We start from the raw sequence: 15,502 nt of genomic DNA, 5'->3' as shown, positions 1-15,502 counted from the left end.
TTGATGTCGGCACCAGCTGAGAGAAAACAGAACGGATCCTTCTAGACTCTGCAGGGCTGCAACATGCATGTGATGTTTCCACACCTTCTCAATTCTCAGTTTATTAGAATAATAAAAAATGTATGCCGTGTGTTTAAGGAAAATAACAATGCATATAAACTGTAACGGTTTCATTCAGCTTAAAAACAACCAGAATAAAAGCCAAATCTTAAATAGTGTTTTTAAAGTGAACCTTAGCAATAATCTCTGTGACTCACACGTGGACTAACTGCATGAGCTACAGCTGAATGGTACTCTAGCTAAACTAACAAAGTGGGCCAGTAACCGTGCTGTGCTTCCCCTGTAGTGGGACCAAACTGCAGTGTTACTAACAGGATCATTTTCTTAAATAGTTTCTGCAACATGACTTCCTGTTTCATTCATTAATATTACTTCAAATTCAAGAGAATTAGAGCATCACGAACAAGTTTCCTTCTGACTCATCACAACTAAAATGATCTTGTTGCTGCTGTACCTTTTTTTTCTCAAGTGTTGACTGGTGATGCAGAAGTTCTGGTTTACAGACTGAAATACAACTGCTGCACCCATGCATGATGTGGATATCTTGGCTTTTCTTGGCCTGTTTTGCAGTAGCATCGTGTGATGGCACATCAGTCAGCACTGCTCACTCTATCTCGTGCTCCTGCTGAAAATCAAGACGAGAACAAACCCAGGGCATTTACGTTAGTAGTTTTAATGTTCTTTCCTCCCTTTTTCCCCTTTCTGATGTTGTTACTGATCACCTTTCTGTGGTTTCTGGTTTAGTCCTGACAAAAGTTTTCTTCTTCAGAAGAACAATCACATTTTACTGTTTTTATGTTCTGACTAATAGTGTCTGTTTACATGCTGTACGTGTCTGTGCTTGAGTGGAAACATCTCCGTGGTTAGCATCGTCTGCAAAAGTGCTGCAACTTTGTAATGAAACTAATAAAGATATATTTTAACAGTGAAAGCGGTGGCTCTTTTTGTGGAGCATAGAAACATGATAGTTAAACAAATTGAGGTGATTATGTTGCACTTTAAGGCTGCAGGGTGGAGCACTGTTTCCTCACAGCAAGAAGGTTACAGGTTCAAATCCCGGCTGTGGTCTTTTCACATTTGTTTTCATCCTACGGACCAAAAACAAGCAGACTGTAAACGTGTCTCTTGGTGTGGGTTAGTATTTGACTTGTTGTTTGTCTCTGTGTCCCCATGATGGACTGGAGGCATGTCCAGGATGTCTGATGATTCAAATCCAGAGATCACCTCAGTTATGTCCTGTGTGCACCCACACATGCAGTTAAACACTTGTTCAAAGGCACATCTTGCTCTGCACCACAACCGGCCCTTGAGCCAAGATAGTTCATGCTTAACTGTGACAGAAACAAAAAGTCTCCCTCATCTGCTGACTTGTCACGAAGAGAAAGCACAGCTCTATGTCAGAAGATGTTTGCTGGAGCATCCTGCTGTGTCTTGTCTGAGGTACTGACCCAAACCCACACCTAACTGCAGCAGAAACAAGACAAAGGCAGTCTGTCTCGAAGAGGTTTGCAAACAGAAATGTTTTTGCCGATTGTTGCTGGAATACAGCCATTGAACATGACGTAGAGCCACACATTTCTCAGGGAGCATTTGCAGGCATTTGTGTGATTCACACACCAACGCTATCTTCAGCTTATCTGATCATGGCAGCCAGGGCAGAGAAGTCCAAACATCCTTCTCACCAGCCACACACACACTCACATATATATAGTGCTCAGCATAAATGAGTACACTCCTTATAAAAGTGTGAATTTAATCAGTAGCACTTTTTTGTTACTGCTGCCAGCCTTTTTATAGTCACCTGTCTGCTGGACACCTCTTAAATGAATCATTAGACTCACCTGTGATTTAATGCCTGTTAATTTAAATTTTGTACTCTTAAGTGTGGCTTTTCTCTGAAGACTATAATTGAGGTGCTCATTTTTGCAACATAGGCCTGAATGAATTTGTTAGGAAAATCACGTTTTTGTGTGAGCAAATGAACAAATCTTGTTTGCAATCAATGGCCCACATTACTTTGTGGTATGGTATCTCATAGAAAATTTTGATTCTGAAAGGAATCTAAAGGTTTTCTGACAAATGAACTTGGGGTACTCATTTATGCTGAACACTGTATGCACCATCGACGTATATACGGTATACACACACACACATGCACGCAACCAAACAGAAACCACAAAACAGCTAAAATATATTCTCTGCAAGACACTTAATGATTTTAATTCAGAGAAGTAAAAGTGAAAAAATAAAAAAGAAAGAGAACTTGAAAAGCATGAAACATAAAAAAGAAAAGAAAAAAAATCAAGAAGTTCTTGCAAATAAATAAATGATAACATAAGCTAAACTAATAATTTTCAAAGCAATAGAACTAAATGGTCCCCGGGTTATGTACCGGTAATTTGTGTTTTGCCATCTCTTGGGGGCGAGCCTACAGTTTTCTTGTTTGCATGTCTAATCCTGCAAACATTCTCCAGTTGTTGATTAAGAATTCTCTAATGCCTGCCTTTTATTCTATTTATTATGTTTTTATTTATTCTCATATGCTTTGTCATTAGTTTTATTTCCTTTTATTTGCTCAAGTGTGATTTTCTTTTGAATTACCTGCGAGACATCTCGGCCAGCTTATGTTTGCAATGATACTCGAACATTTTACCTGGTAAAATAAAGGACGTACAAACAACTGTGATTGTACGAGAGCTGCTGTGTTGATGTTACCATAGAAACGCTCCATCACCTCCATCACTATATATGTCGATGCATCACCTTTGTAGTTTATCTCGGAGCACGTGACGAACTCTCTCCTCCAACATGGACTTGACTGCTATGAACAAGAGAAGGATTCGTGAATTAGCAAAAACAATCACTGAAAAGGATAAACACTGTGAGTAGAACTTTTTTAAACTTCTTTTGACCCCGCTGTTTCGGTTTGTTGACGGAAGAAGCTAGTGGCAGCTAGCTAGCAGCTACACAACGTAAACAAGGATTATCTGTGTTTGCTAGTCAAGAAGAAGGAGACGGAGAGCCTGATCCTGGAGTTTTATGAGCTTCTAGGGCAGAAGGTTAAGCCGGGCACAGAGGAACACGGAGTGGACCGATTGAAGTTCAAAGTCTACCTCCACGACATGTTTAGGTTGTCCAAGGAGAAGATGACAGATGGAAGTAGGTATCATTCCAGAATGCAGTCCCTTTTCAAAAGGGATGCTGTCTATTTATCCTTAGACTGCCTTTTAATTATTCCCAACACATTTTTATTTGGTAAATGTTTTAATTGAAACTGGTCAGACATTTTATTTGAATGTTGAATTAGGTTATTATTAAATAGGATTGGACCCATTTGTTCTGTTAGGGTTAAAGTTATAATCTGAAAAGACCTTTGTGTTCAACTGACAGGTGTATGTGAGATTAACAGGACATTTTGACATTTCTGTGACATTTTTCCTTTTAGTTGATACTTGTAGCTCTTTGAACAGCCTCGGTTAGGAGAAACAGAGACCAGTTTTGATTCTACAAAGATCATTCTGACTGGGACCAGTTCCAATTTGTTTCTGCTGTCTTAAACAGTGGTGGCTGGTGAAATTTTATTTGTTTTTTTAGTAAGACACATTTTTGCAAGACAGTTTTCAGATGTGCTAACCACATGACTAGGGGACACCAAATTAGCATTCTTATGAGTCACACAACTTTTACCAAGTCCACGACTACTTTTGGCAACAAAGTTGTTCAATATTCACCAATATATGCAAACTGCACACTTTAAGCCATACTATGCACGTTTTTCATATGTGCTAACATGACCGTTTACAATGTTAATGAAATGTCATTCAGACCAACAGGTGAGTCATTTTTTTTGTTTGGAACTGTTCGACAGAAATCCTCCTCTAAAGATCTGAACTACTTTAAATTGAAAACTTGGCAATAATCTATAATGGATAAATAAATCTGATATATTTTGCAGCCTGTTTAAAACACATTTATCCTGAGACAATGGCTAACGCAAAACTTTATTGTAAAACAAACAGACAGACAAAAACCTGCTAAAGACACATTTATTGAAGTGACTTTGCAGCAGATGTTTTAACACGAATCAAATTGAAAACACAGAATTAAAAAGAGCAGGTTTTTTTATAACTGTTGGTAATTTTAACGAGTATTAGAAAATTTAACTCTTTAGTACTAAAGGGTAAGTATTTTTTAGAAAACTGTGTTTTTAGAGTGTTTTCAGTTTTCAGGGTTTTTGACAAAGACAGAGACGGCTTCCTCAGTTTGGAAGAGTGGCTGAAGGGAATGACAGTGTTTCTTCGTGGGACCTTGGAAGAAAAAATAAAGTGTAAGCTCCCCCCGTCTCTCTAACCCACGCCCACAAACTCAAATCTAGACTCACAGCCTGATTCTTTTTTCATTCAGATGCATTTTCTGTGTACGATCTGAACGAGGATGGGGAAATGAGCAGAGAGGAAATGTTCTACTTCCTGAAGGACACCCTCCCTGGACTGCCCCCAGAGGAGAACCTTGAGGAAGCAGTAAAATTTCTCGTGGAGATCCCGATGAAGAGGATGGTAAGAGATGTTCAACATCTGTTAGTTTCAACGTGCTCTCATTAGTTAGGAGCTAAAATAATTCTTGCATCCTCTCACCCACAGGACACTAATAAAGATGGACTCGTGTCTTTGGAGGAGTTTGAAGCAGCCGTAAAAAAGGAGAATTTGCTGCTTGAGGCCTTTGGACCCTGCCTTCCAGACACCATGGTGATCACAAGTTAGAGGCTGCTTACTGCTTCAGAATCAGCAACTTAAACTGTGTAATTTACAGTCTGCTTTCTTACCTTTCAGACAACCAGGAAGTTCCAACAGCGGGCTTTTCAGAAGCGCCTGGAATAACCTTCGTTCCTACACGAATTTAACCTTCTGATCTTATGATCAGAAGACATTCATTTAGTCATTTATTTAGTCTGGCTTGCCAGGCTAAGCTGTACCACCTTGAGTCACGTAAAACTGCGACTCAACTAATACACGTGACAGCCCCATCTAGTGGACAACTTTTGTTTCTGCGCATAGCCGCATACCTGTAGTTATCGTCCATTTATCGTTATCAAGGTGAAATCCTCAATATATCGTGATATTAATTTTAGGCCACATCGCCCAGCCCTAGTAGCAACCTAATTTTCATTTCTAGTTTTTAAAATGTTCATCTTTAGTTTTTTGTTTTAATAAATTTGTTAATGTTGTTTTACCTTAATTTGAACTACTACAATTTTTTCATGTTCTTGAGGTTCGACTAGTCTGAAATAGCCAACAACAACAGCAGAAATCTCACTAAATAAAACTTAGAGTATTTTAAGTATATTTCAAGAGTCTTTTTCAATCTGTAACCCCTGTTTGGGGTCACAGATTGTGGGGGTGGTTTGTACACTGATGAACCAACGTACAACTATTTAACATCACCAGCTATACTAATGTGTGTTTTCAGACTGTGAGAGAAAGCTGAATGAATGATTCATGTTTGAGGAGAACACACAAACTCTAAACAGAGTTTAGAACATTTACGCTATCAGTTAAACCACAAATAAAAACTGCAACAGGTGAAAGGAAGCACCAAATACGGATCCACGGAAAATCAGATTGTCTGCTCATTTAAACTTTGAAGTTTGTATGTTGTATAAAAACAAAAATAACACATTTTAAGCAATTAACAGTTCACATGCACTTTTAAAGATTAATTTGGGAATTTCCGCTGCATTTTTATGTGTTATTCATTCAACATAAGAAATACATATCATCTGAAAACTAACTGGTTCTTTTTAACATTCAAAATGTTGCCTATTAGTGTTAGTATGATTGCTGCTCATTTATACATGAAGAGAAACAAATATATATTTATATATTTTTTTCCAAACACGTCCCACACTAAATCTGTATATCTGATTTGAAATGATAGCTATTTCTCATGGTTGCTAATTAAAAGTGTTCCAGTAGGGGATGCTGTGGTATCTATAGTTATTAGCTGTGACAATGAACAAAGCTAAATTAATTTCAACACCAAATGAACATAAAAGTAAACTCTTAAAATTACTCAGTACACACAAGTTCATCAACCAACACAATATTTGTAATTATGTCTGTTAATTGGTTGGCAAACTTTGTGTAATGTTGACTTGCATTTTGGTTTATAATTTGTTTTAGTTGCATGGTTTGCTTGTCTATATTTATTTTTTGTTGTTTTACTAATTAACTGTTAACTTATGTTTAAAGAGGTCACTTATTGTATTTGAAACCATGACACAGCAGTAAACCAGTCTAACAGGAAGCGGTGAAATGATGATTTTTTCACCAGTGCTGGAGGCCTTTTTCTTACCATGTGCCACTAGGCTTCTCTTATCAATGATTCGTAAATAGTTTACAGTTATGATGCTATCATTAATAAGTGAGAAAGAAGAATCCTGCACAGAGAGAACTACTCTCTGGTACTTTTATGAAAACACAGCACAGTCTAGCTGCAGAGCAGCTGATCTCTCTGATTAGGGCCTTGGTTGGGCTTTTCGTGTTTCAGCTTGAACAAAAGACAAGCAGCCAGGAAGTGCTCTAGCCAATCAGCAACTGCCTTACATTTGGTGCATCTGCGGGGCCAGTCTGAGCGTGGCTTTTATCAGAACCGTGGAGTCTGACAGCTGGGGGAGTCGTGGCTGTGCTCTGACCAGGGTGAGGGCTGACTGAGCTGTCCTCCATGTTTTAATAAGCATTGACACATTCACAGAGTTTTTAGACATGCAGCCACAGAGGTAAGACTGACTTTTATTTTCTCACACGTAGTGTTCTGCTGATTAGGCACCAGCCACTGTGTGATCCTTGCTTGTGGGATAATACAGGTTTGTCCCACAGGCAGGGGGGAATATTTGAGTGTTTTAGCACATTACAGGGCCGTAAAGCTCTTCTAGCTGGGTGGCAGGAGGACACCCCAAAGGCAAGTGCAAGAATCAATGTACGCTGACTTAAAAAAGCTTTACTTTAAATACATTTGACAAGAGAACACTGTGTTACAGCTGTGCCAGGCCTTTGACAAGGCCTGTGAGGGCAGCAACCAGGATGAAGGAGACAGGGAGCACTGCAGAGGAGAGCCCCCAGAGGAGTTAACAGATGGTGAACTGACAGCACAGCAAGATTAATTTAGGCCTTGAACTGAAGTGAGAGCAAGGCTGCAGGATCCTGCTGTTCATTGTTTGCTCAGCTAACAAAGCAGAGAGGAACATTATCCAAATATCAGACACTCACTTCAAAACGATGCCTATTGGGTAAAAAACAACACCTGCTTTTGTAGGTTTGTATCCTGCTAGACTTTTCTAAAACACCAGTCATCTAAAGACTACATCGTATTCCTGCCATTTATTTGTAGCTGGATTGGAGGAATTGCCACAGGCTGACAGTTTGCACTGCCTCCCAGTGTTTTTCTGGACTGCTGGGTGTCAGCCATTTTAAAAAGCTTCCCCTTTCTGTCCCTCTGTTCCAAACACACTGGCTAGTTGTGTGTGAGGGACGGAAAGAAGAAGGGAAGGACTTCCTCTGAAAGGCTTGGCACAGAAACCCTTATCTCACCCTGACAGGCTTGAAAATCTTTGCTGAAGTCGATCAGGTTAGACTGAATTCTGCTGTTGCTTAATACCCAACAGAGTTATTTATTTACCAGTTTATTATTATCAGCGTTTACCCTTGACATGCTTTAGGTCAGTTAGCTTATGCAACAGATATTTTGAATGGAATCAGAGAATTTATGGTCGTGGGTGAAAAGATTTACAGAATGACCCAAATTTTGGTTTCCCACAAACTTTGCTGCTACAGTGTTTTTTTTGAATACCTTTATGGAGAACTGATGTACAATTGCAGCCATCCCATAATCTTTAAAGGTGTTTATTGATAATTACGTTATGTTGGTGCAAAGAGACAATATTTTTAGCAATGGTGTTTATTTTTCAGGCTCCCTACAATTCACTCTGGCATAGGCTGAAGCCTGACTGACAGATTGATAGAATAGAAAAATAGAGCAGAATAGAATAGACTTTATTAACCCCACAGTGGGGACATTCACTCGCTCTAGCAGCAAATACGCTTAGAGAAAAGGAGGAAGAAAAATAATAACGATGACAGGTAAACACACAAAGGCAATAAGCTATTATTGTAACCTTCAACCACTAAAAATAATGAATAAAAAGGAAACGTGTTTCCACAACTATGCAGCATAAGGGACACAGACATGCTGATGTACATCAGGTATGGCACAAGTATTAAATGCATACTGAATATTGCACTGATATTAATGTTTAACAGGATCATGCCAGTACCAGTTAAACTGAGGAGTTATACACTCCTACTGCCGATTTCACTTAAATATTGTCGTCAGGTCCTCTGGGGCCAGAAATACAGTGCAAATGTTTAGTGTGTGTATGTTCAGCTTAATGGAAAACAGAGACCGGTGTAGTCTGATGTGTCTGAGAATTGATGAAATTCCAGTTCTTTCACAGAGAGTTGAGATGTCACACTCCCAAACTTAAGACACCATTATGGCTGCTGCTACTCCATTTCACATTTTATGTGGCTGCAGAGGAGAGTTTCTGGTTTTCTGCAAAACAACAAGTGCACTGCTCACCTTAAATCTAACAGCCGAGAGGCAATGAAAACGTTTAAACACCACAGCATCCATGGTTTACCAAGTGTTATCTATTTATATTAGAGTTTCAGTTGTATCCTTGGGTTATAAAATAAATAACCCTGTTATAACTGAGATTCACACATCTAAAGGACTTCCTGTTGGCTGACGTCATACTCCCTCACGCTCACATTTCCTGGCTGTTACGACTGTGCCGTTTGCTGCAGAGGGAATAGACCCTTTTACTACCTACGTCATCAAAAGTTGCGCGCGCAGCCTGGCAACGAGAGTGAAGGCTTCCTTATTCACATTCGATACTAAAACAGCGTTTTAAACCCTTTGTTTTGAAGTTACGAGCACATAAAAATGTCGGGTTGTTGCGTGTATGGATGCCAGAATCGCTTCTCTTCAAGCAGTGGACTGAAACTTTACAGAATTCCGAAGGGAGCACATCCATTTCAACAAAATCGGAGGCGTCTGTGGCTGCAGGCCATCAAAAGGGTTGATGAAAACTGGACTGAAAACACGATCCGAAATGCTCGAGTTTGTAGCGCCCATTTTATATCAGGTAAGGTAATTATGTACTAAGATTACACCAGAAAGCTGGTTAACGTGTGTTCTATTAAATAAAGTAAGTTGCGTTTGCTGGTTTGCTTTTAAGCAGTCTGTTTATTTACAGGCGAGGTGTCATTGGACTCCTCGAGTCCTGATTTTGTGCCTTCTGTGTTTACGTACACAAAGCGAAGTCCAAACCCCCACGCAAAGATGGACAGGTAATGTTTACACCTTCCCATCACAGATATATTTAATATTTAGAAATTCTTGCTATTCATGATGTTCAGTGTTATTATATCTTGGTTCTTGACTTGTGTAACTGTTAAGTAATTTAGACCTGTTACATTAAGGTATCAACGGAAAAGGAGAAGGGATGAAACGTCTTGCTCAAGGTATGGCTCAGATGGCTGAACAACTGAACCACAGGTGCTGACCAGGAGTCGTTGGTGATTTTTTTGACATGAAATCACTATACTGTTGTCTAGCGGTTTGCTCCATATTTTCACCCCAGATAACAGATGGGACATTTAATGTGGTCTTATTGTACTGCATTATGTTCATTATGTAATTTTTGCTGAGCTTGTCTGTTGTGGCCACATGGTGAAATTTTGTACTTGTGATCCTACCAGCCCTATGGACATGCCAGTCATGTGACTTTGACTGCTGCCTTGTTACCCATTGTAGTTTTTCTAGTTGATGATGCTGTGTTGTAGTTTTTAGTCTTTGAAATATTTCTTCACACTTTACATTTAATTCCTGTGGTGAGAGCTCCTTGAGTGTAGTGTCAAATAAAGCAGTCAAGGGCTCTGGAAAGCCAGTTTGTTCCCCTGTATCCGTGTCTGATGAAGCTGTATCTGTGTCACTGTTGTCCATGCTTGTCTGGACTGCAGCTTCTGGCTCCACTGCCTTTAGATCCAGGATGTCATCATCTGTCAAGGCTGGGGAAAGGGTAATAAGACATAATTAGAATGCAGTTTTAATACATTTTATGTTTTTATCTTTTCCTTTATCTAAAGACACAGAATAAATTATTACCAATTAATTAAGAAATAATACATTCAGTGTGCAACCACAAACCAGAACTTAGATTACACTTGTCATTCGTTACATGCCTCCTAGTGTGACACTGCTCCTCCTAACAGTTTCGGAAGTAGCTGGGAGCTGTATGCAAAACTTCTTCAGTTTGTGGAAACTGATCTTCTTCAGAGGAGCTGGTTCTACCTTTTTCCTGCTCAGGTCTTTCCATGCACATGCCTGAGATGTAACTGCAGCCTTTTCTGTTTTTCCCATCCTAACACAAAGCTCAACTTTGAATAAAATTGCTGCTGCTTGGCTGCAGCATGACCCAAGTCTGGAACATCAAAATGACAGAATTAAACAAATGTATGCGCTTTATTTCATGCTTCAAATTAACATTTCATTCTAATTAATCTGTATTTTCCCACTGCATATTAGTATAAACTGTATTTCTCTAAAATTAACACGATTGTACTCTGAGCACACCAAAAAAAGAAACCTATGCTATACTCACCCTGCCATGCAGGTACAGTTGCTGTGACGACGTAGTTCTATGGTTTGTTTACTATGACCCAAGCCTCGTACATAGCAGTCTTGGGTCCTTGTCTCTGGCTAGGAAGGACTTCTGCCTTCAAGACGCAAAACTCAAGAGTCTATGTCGTGATATTTTACTTTCTGTACGTGGCCACAGACAACATAGTTGTATGCATCTAACGATTTGTATGCCCGTAGCTTCTCACGTGTGTACTTACCGGGCCTCTCCACTAAAAACGTATATATATCGGGCCACTGGATATCTGGCCACGCACCTACATCTTCCACCCATTCCGTAATGCCACAGGGATCCGGGAGTCTGTTGCCATTCGTTAAAGTGAGTTTAATAATATAACATTCAAGATTTGCTGGTGATAACCCCGCAGCGTAGCTTGATAAAGCCTGACACAACGCCATTCTCTGTTGCCAAGCTGTGCGCGCATTCTCGCTGATGTCATATTGTTTACAAACAGTAAAAGGGTGGGAGGCCTGTGACATTTTCAGGCCTGTCTTTGTGCCTGGCTCACTTGGCTACATGTCCACATGCAGAGGCTCATAATAAGCTGCATGTGGTCTTTTGCAGCCGATTATACATGGTGCTGTATGGAGAGAGAGAGAGAGAGAGAGAGAGAGAGAGAGAGAGAGAGAGAGAGAGAGAGAGAGAGAGAGAGAGAGAGAGAGAGAGAGAGAGAGAGAGAGAGAGAGAGAGAGAGAGAGAGAGAGAGAGAGAGAGAGAGAGAGAGAGAGAGAGAGAGAGAGAGAGAGAGAGAGAGAGAGAGAGAGAGAGAGAGAGAGAGAGAGAGAGAGAGAGAGAGAGAGAGAGAGAGAGAGAGAGAGAGAGAGAGAGAGAGAGATCGATCAAAAAGGATGCCATTCACATCCACGGACTGAATGCTGTGTGGAGGAGGAGGGTGGGTCTGATCTTCTCCTTGTCAAGCCTTTACATGTTTTTACATGCCATCAAGGGCTCAGAGCCTGTACATGTCTGCATGAGGTCCGTTGAGAGGCGACTTGTTTTTCAGGAGTTTGGTAGCTCCATCCATGATCAATGCTCTCTGCATTGCAGCACTACGGTTGAGGAAAGCAGGGAGAAGAGAGCCTGTGTTGCACACCAAGCTGAGCACCCAATCAGGCACCTCCATGTGGTTCCTGAGCCAATCGGCAGCTTGCAGCCGAGGTTAGATTGACAATTGCAGGAGAGAGCGGCAGGGAGAGAAGGCCTTCTGGGAAACCTGGACTCATCTTTTTCCTCATCCCTCAACATTCTCAATAATTGACAGAGATAAAAGAATAGGTGGACGACTGTGTGTGACAGGAAGGACAAAAGGTATGTTGTTGATTCCCTCACCGAGACATGATTGTTATGGACATGGTGGGTGTGGACAGAGATGCATCAGATGCTCTGGAAGATTTGATTTATTGATCATTTTTGTGGAGACAGGCAGTGTTGATTGTGTTCATGTCATCTGTTATCTTTTTATTCTTTAAATGTTTTGGTGTGGCCAGGGATGTTGTTGGGGTGAGCTGTTGGAGGCTGTCCAGACGGGTTAGACTGGAGGTCAGCGAAGCCATCGTCTGCTTTCTGACTGTTATTCTATCCTTTTGTAGTGACAAAGAAGACTGGGAAGTGTGTGAGTGTGTGTGTGTGTGGGAAGTAGAGTACAAGATTTCAGAAGGTAAATGAATGGCCCACACTCATATAGTGCCGTTCAGAGTCAGGGTGCTTTACACTACAGCAGGGGTGTCAAACTCAAACTCACACGGGGCCGAAATGAAACTCTGGGACGGAGTTGAGGGCCAAAGTTAATATTTTTTGAAAAAGTGACAGCAAATTTGCACATTTTCTTCATCAACATGTATGCAATTTTGAACCTTTAAATTTGGAAACAAACATATTTCTGCATTAACACTGAATGTGGAATAACCAGATTACACACGAGCAAGTCAGTTTTAAATAAAACGCATCAGTGGTATTCATTACTTGTGGTATATTCAGCATTTTTAAAATTCAATTCAATTCAAGTTTATTTATATAGCGCCAAATCACGACAAGAGTCGTCTCAAGGCACTTCACATAATAAACATTCCAATTCAGGTCAGTTCATTAAGCCAATCAGAAATAATGTTTCCTATATAAGGAACCCAGCAAATTGCATCAAGTCTTACAGCAATCCTCATACTAAGCAAGCATAAAGCGACAGTGGAGAGGAAAACTCCCTTTTAACAGGAAGAAACCTCCAGAGGATCCTGGCTCAGTATAAGCAGCCATCCTCCACGACTCACTGGGGATCGAGAAGACAGAGCAGCCCCCCCCACACACACACGCACACACACACACAAGCACACGCACACACAAGCAATCTATTCAGGATTTATGTTTTCTTCTTGTTCATTCATTTTTCTTATTTTTTATTCTCCTTTTTTTCTCCTGTAATAAGTGTCATCGCTGCTGTGACGTCTAGCTTTCCCCACTGAGGAACAATAAAGGGATTTTCTATTCTATTCATCTATCTGCAGCCTTTCCACTTCCTGTTTACTGTAGGTTAAATCTTTTCTCACGGGCCAACAACAAAATAAAAATATCATTTTATCTTAAATGAAAATGCAACATCTCACCTGTTAACTTTCATGTTTTGGAGCAGAAAAAGAGCATAAAACCAACATATTTAAAGCTCAGTTTGCTCCACTGGTTTACTGTGATGCTCACCTGTTCCAACCAGATATCCCTTCATCATGGGGTTGATCTGAGCTGAGGAGGAGACTACTGTTGTTTTGTTCATCTTCATCATAATAATGACAACATTAGATGACAACAGCTGCTCACATAGGTTTGTGCTGATGAACACGTCTGAGCAGCTTGACCACATTGTTGTGTGTCGTGGAGGAAAAACGACACCAGCCACAGAGTCATGCTGGCTTGATCATGTCGCTGCTCGCTGGAGTTATATCAGCTCTGTCTGGAAGTTAGCTGGAAAACTTTCTCTTTCAGTCGTGAACACTTTACTGAGTGGCTAGAATCTCCGTTTCTGGGCTTCAACGTCAGAAAATAGCCGAGTAAACTTGGCGCTGAGTGAGAGGAGTGTCAGAAACAGTGGAGCTGCAGACACCGGCAGCAGATGCTGGAAAAAAACACAACGGAGGGGGTGCGTCGGCTCCGCGCTAACGCCGCAAAGCATCATGGGAGTTGAAGTCTTTGCGGTAAAATTGGCCAGCGGGCCAGTTTTAATATATTTTTGATATTTATCTCGCGGGCCACATAAAAATGCTCCGCGGGCCGCATTTGGCCCGCGGGCCTTGTGTCTGACACATGTGCACTACAGTGTATCATTCAGGTTGCAGGGGTTAGCAGCTCAGGCAGGGAAGCCCAGATTGTCTTCTCCACAGCTACCTCCACCTGCTCCTCCAATAAAACCCCTTACTAGGCCAGCATAGCTGTGGCCTAGGTTGACCTGGGGCATTCCTACTGGTAGAACATGCTCTAAAAACTTCATATTGAAGGTGGCAAGGAGGCATCCTGACCAAATATCTGAATCGCATCAACTTGCACCTCTCAACATGGAGGAGCAGCAGTTTTAAACATAGTCCATCCCATACCTCGAGTTCCCTACCCCATCTCCAAGGCTCTAAGAAAACTCATTACGGCTGCTTGGACTTACGATCTTCTTTTGGTTAAAAAACCCCATGACCATGGGTAAGGTTGGACTGACTCCACTTTACAAAACAGGGAAGTAGATGGTATGCTAGCACCATTGCCTTGCAGCAAGAAGGTAGTAGGTTCATGGAGTTTGCATGTTTCTCCTCCATGTTATCTCTGGGTACTCTGCTTTCCTCTCATCGGCCAAAAACATGCATGCCTAGGTTAACTGGAGACTCTAAATTGTCTCTAGGTGTGAGTAAGTGGTTGATTGGTTCTTTGTCTCTGTGTGTCCATGACGGACTGGTAGCCTGTCCAGGCTGTCTCCAACTTTTTGCCAGATGACTGCTGAGCTATAGGCATCAGGCACCAGGATGAATGAATGAATAAACACTATACATCATAATGTATATCTACATTTGTCATTTTGATGTGAATTTTTGTCTAAATGTTATAAAACTATCCTACTGGACGTAGATGGCCCTTTGAACAACCTTCTTTTGGAAAAATGAAAAATTTTTCTGACAAGATTGATAAACTAAAGGCTAGTAGGCAGTGTGACCAATTTTATAATTTAAAGCACAAACATTCTATATATTCACACTCAAGGTTGTTTTGTGTGAATTAAAAGTGCTGATGTGTGTTGGAGCAGATGAAACTCACAAATTTGTTTCTGATGAAAGAAACATTTTTCTTTAAATGCAAGTTAATGAAGAAAAACTTTCTTACTTGTTATTTCAAAAATATGATCAGTCACTCTGAGTTTCACATGCAGACCGAACGTCTTCTACCCCCTATTTCCTGCATTAGCCATCGACAGAAAATAGACAGAGAAATGCTTGAATTAGAAAAGCCACTCGGATCCATGCCACACAAAATTAGCATTTATGGACTCACCCATCTTTGCTCACGACGAGGAAGGCTGTTGTTGGTTTAGCATCCAGGAAACAGCTGAACACGTCTCGGCTAGTAGAAGCTAACCGCTAGCATTAGCTACTCCACCACACACCAGAACTCCTTCAGGCTTGTGTTATTTGTGGCGATAAAACATCAACATTGCAGAGCAAA

General features: G+C 40.7%; 2 protein-coding genes and 1 long non-coding RNA gene across 10 annotated transcripts in view; 2 read left to right on the top strand and 1 right to left on the bottom strand.

Annotated features, from left to right (window-relative positions):
• Window positions 1-2,683: 2,683 nt before the first annotated feature.
• Window positions 2,684-5,168, top strand: clxn (calaxin). Its single transcript, XM_015958758.3, has 6 exons — window positions 2,684-2,941; window positions 3,061-3,219; window positions 4,283-4,387; window positions 4,465-4,616; window positions 4,701-4,805; window positions 4,890-5,168. The coding sequence occupies exons 1-6, from the start codon at window positions 2,869-2,871 to the stop codon at window positions 4,935-4,937; spliced, it is 642 nt and encodes a 213-aa protein (XP_015814244.3). The 5' UTR covers window positions 2,684-2,868; the 3' UTR covers window positions 4,938-5,168.
• Window positions 5,169-6,704: 1,536 nt separating this feature from the next.
• The window catches only part of LOC107385109 (MYND-type zinc finger-containing chromatin reader ZMYND8), a 31,139-nt gene continuing 22,341 nt past the window's right edge, over window positions 6,705-15,502 (top strand). For 5 of the 8 annotated variants that reach the window (XM_070549457.1, XM_070549456.1, XM_054731048.2 and 2 more), the window contains exons 1-3: window positions 8,840-9,262; window positions 9,374-9,467; window positions 9,600-9,641. In XM_070549457.1, coding sequence (XP_070405558.1) covers window positions 9,061-9,262; window positions 9,374-9,467; window positions 9,600-9,641 — 338 coding nt within the window. In that variant the 5' untranslated portion in view covers window positions 8,840-9,060. Of the gene's footprint in view, window positions 6,836-8,839; window positions 9,263-9,334; window positions 9,468-9,599; window positions 9,676-11,985; window positions 12,128-15,502 lie in introns of those variants that run through there. The other 3 variants (XM_015958746.3, XM_015958751.3, XM_015958754.3) reach the window with 3 other exon arrangements.
• Window positions 10,097-15,434, bottom strand: LOC129152529 (uncharacterized). The gene is made up of 3 exons (XR_008559142.2): window positions 15,332-15,434; window positions 15,164-15,235; window positions 10,097-10,187 (listed from the first exon to the last, which is right to left on the bottom strand). It is a non-coding gene; the product is annotated as an uncharacterized lncRNA (long non-coding RNA).

This window comes from Nothobranchius furzeri, chromosome 3, assembly GCF_043380555.1.
Source record: "Nothobranchius furzeri strain GRZ-AD chromosome 3, NfurGRZ-RIMD1, whole genome shotgun sequence".
NCBI lineage: Eukaryota > Metazoa > Chordata > Actinopteri > Cyprinodontiformes > Nothobranchiidae > Nothobranchius > Nothobranchius furzeri.
Note: the sequence above shows the minus strand (reverse complement) of the source record. Positions and strands in the feature narration are given on the sequence as shown.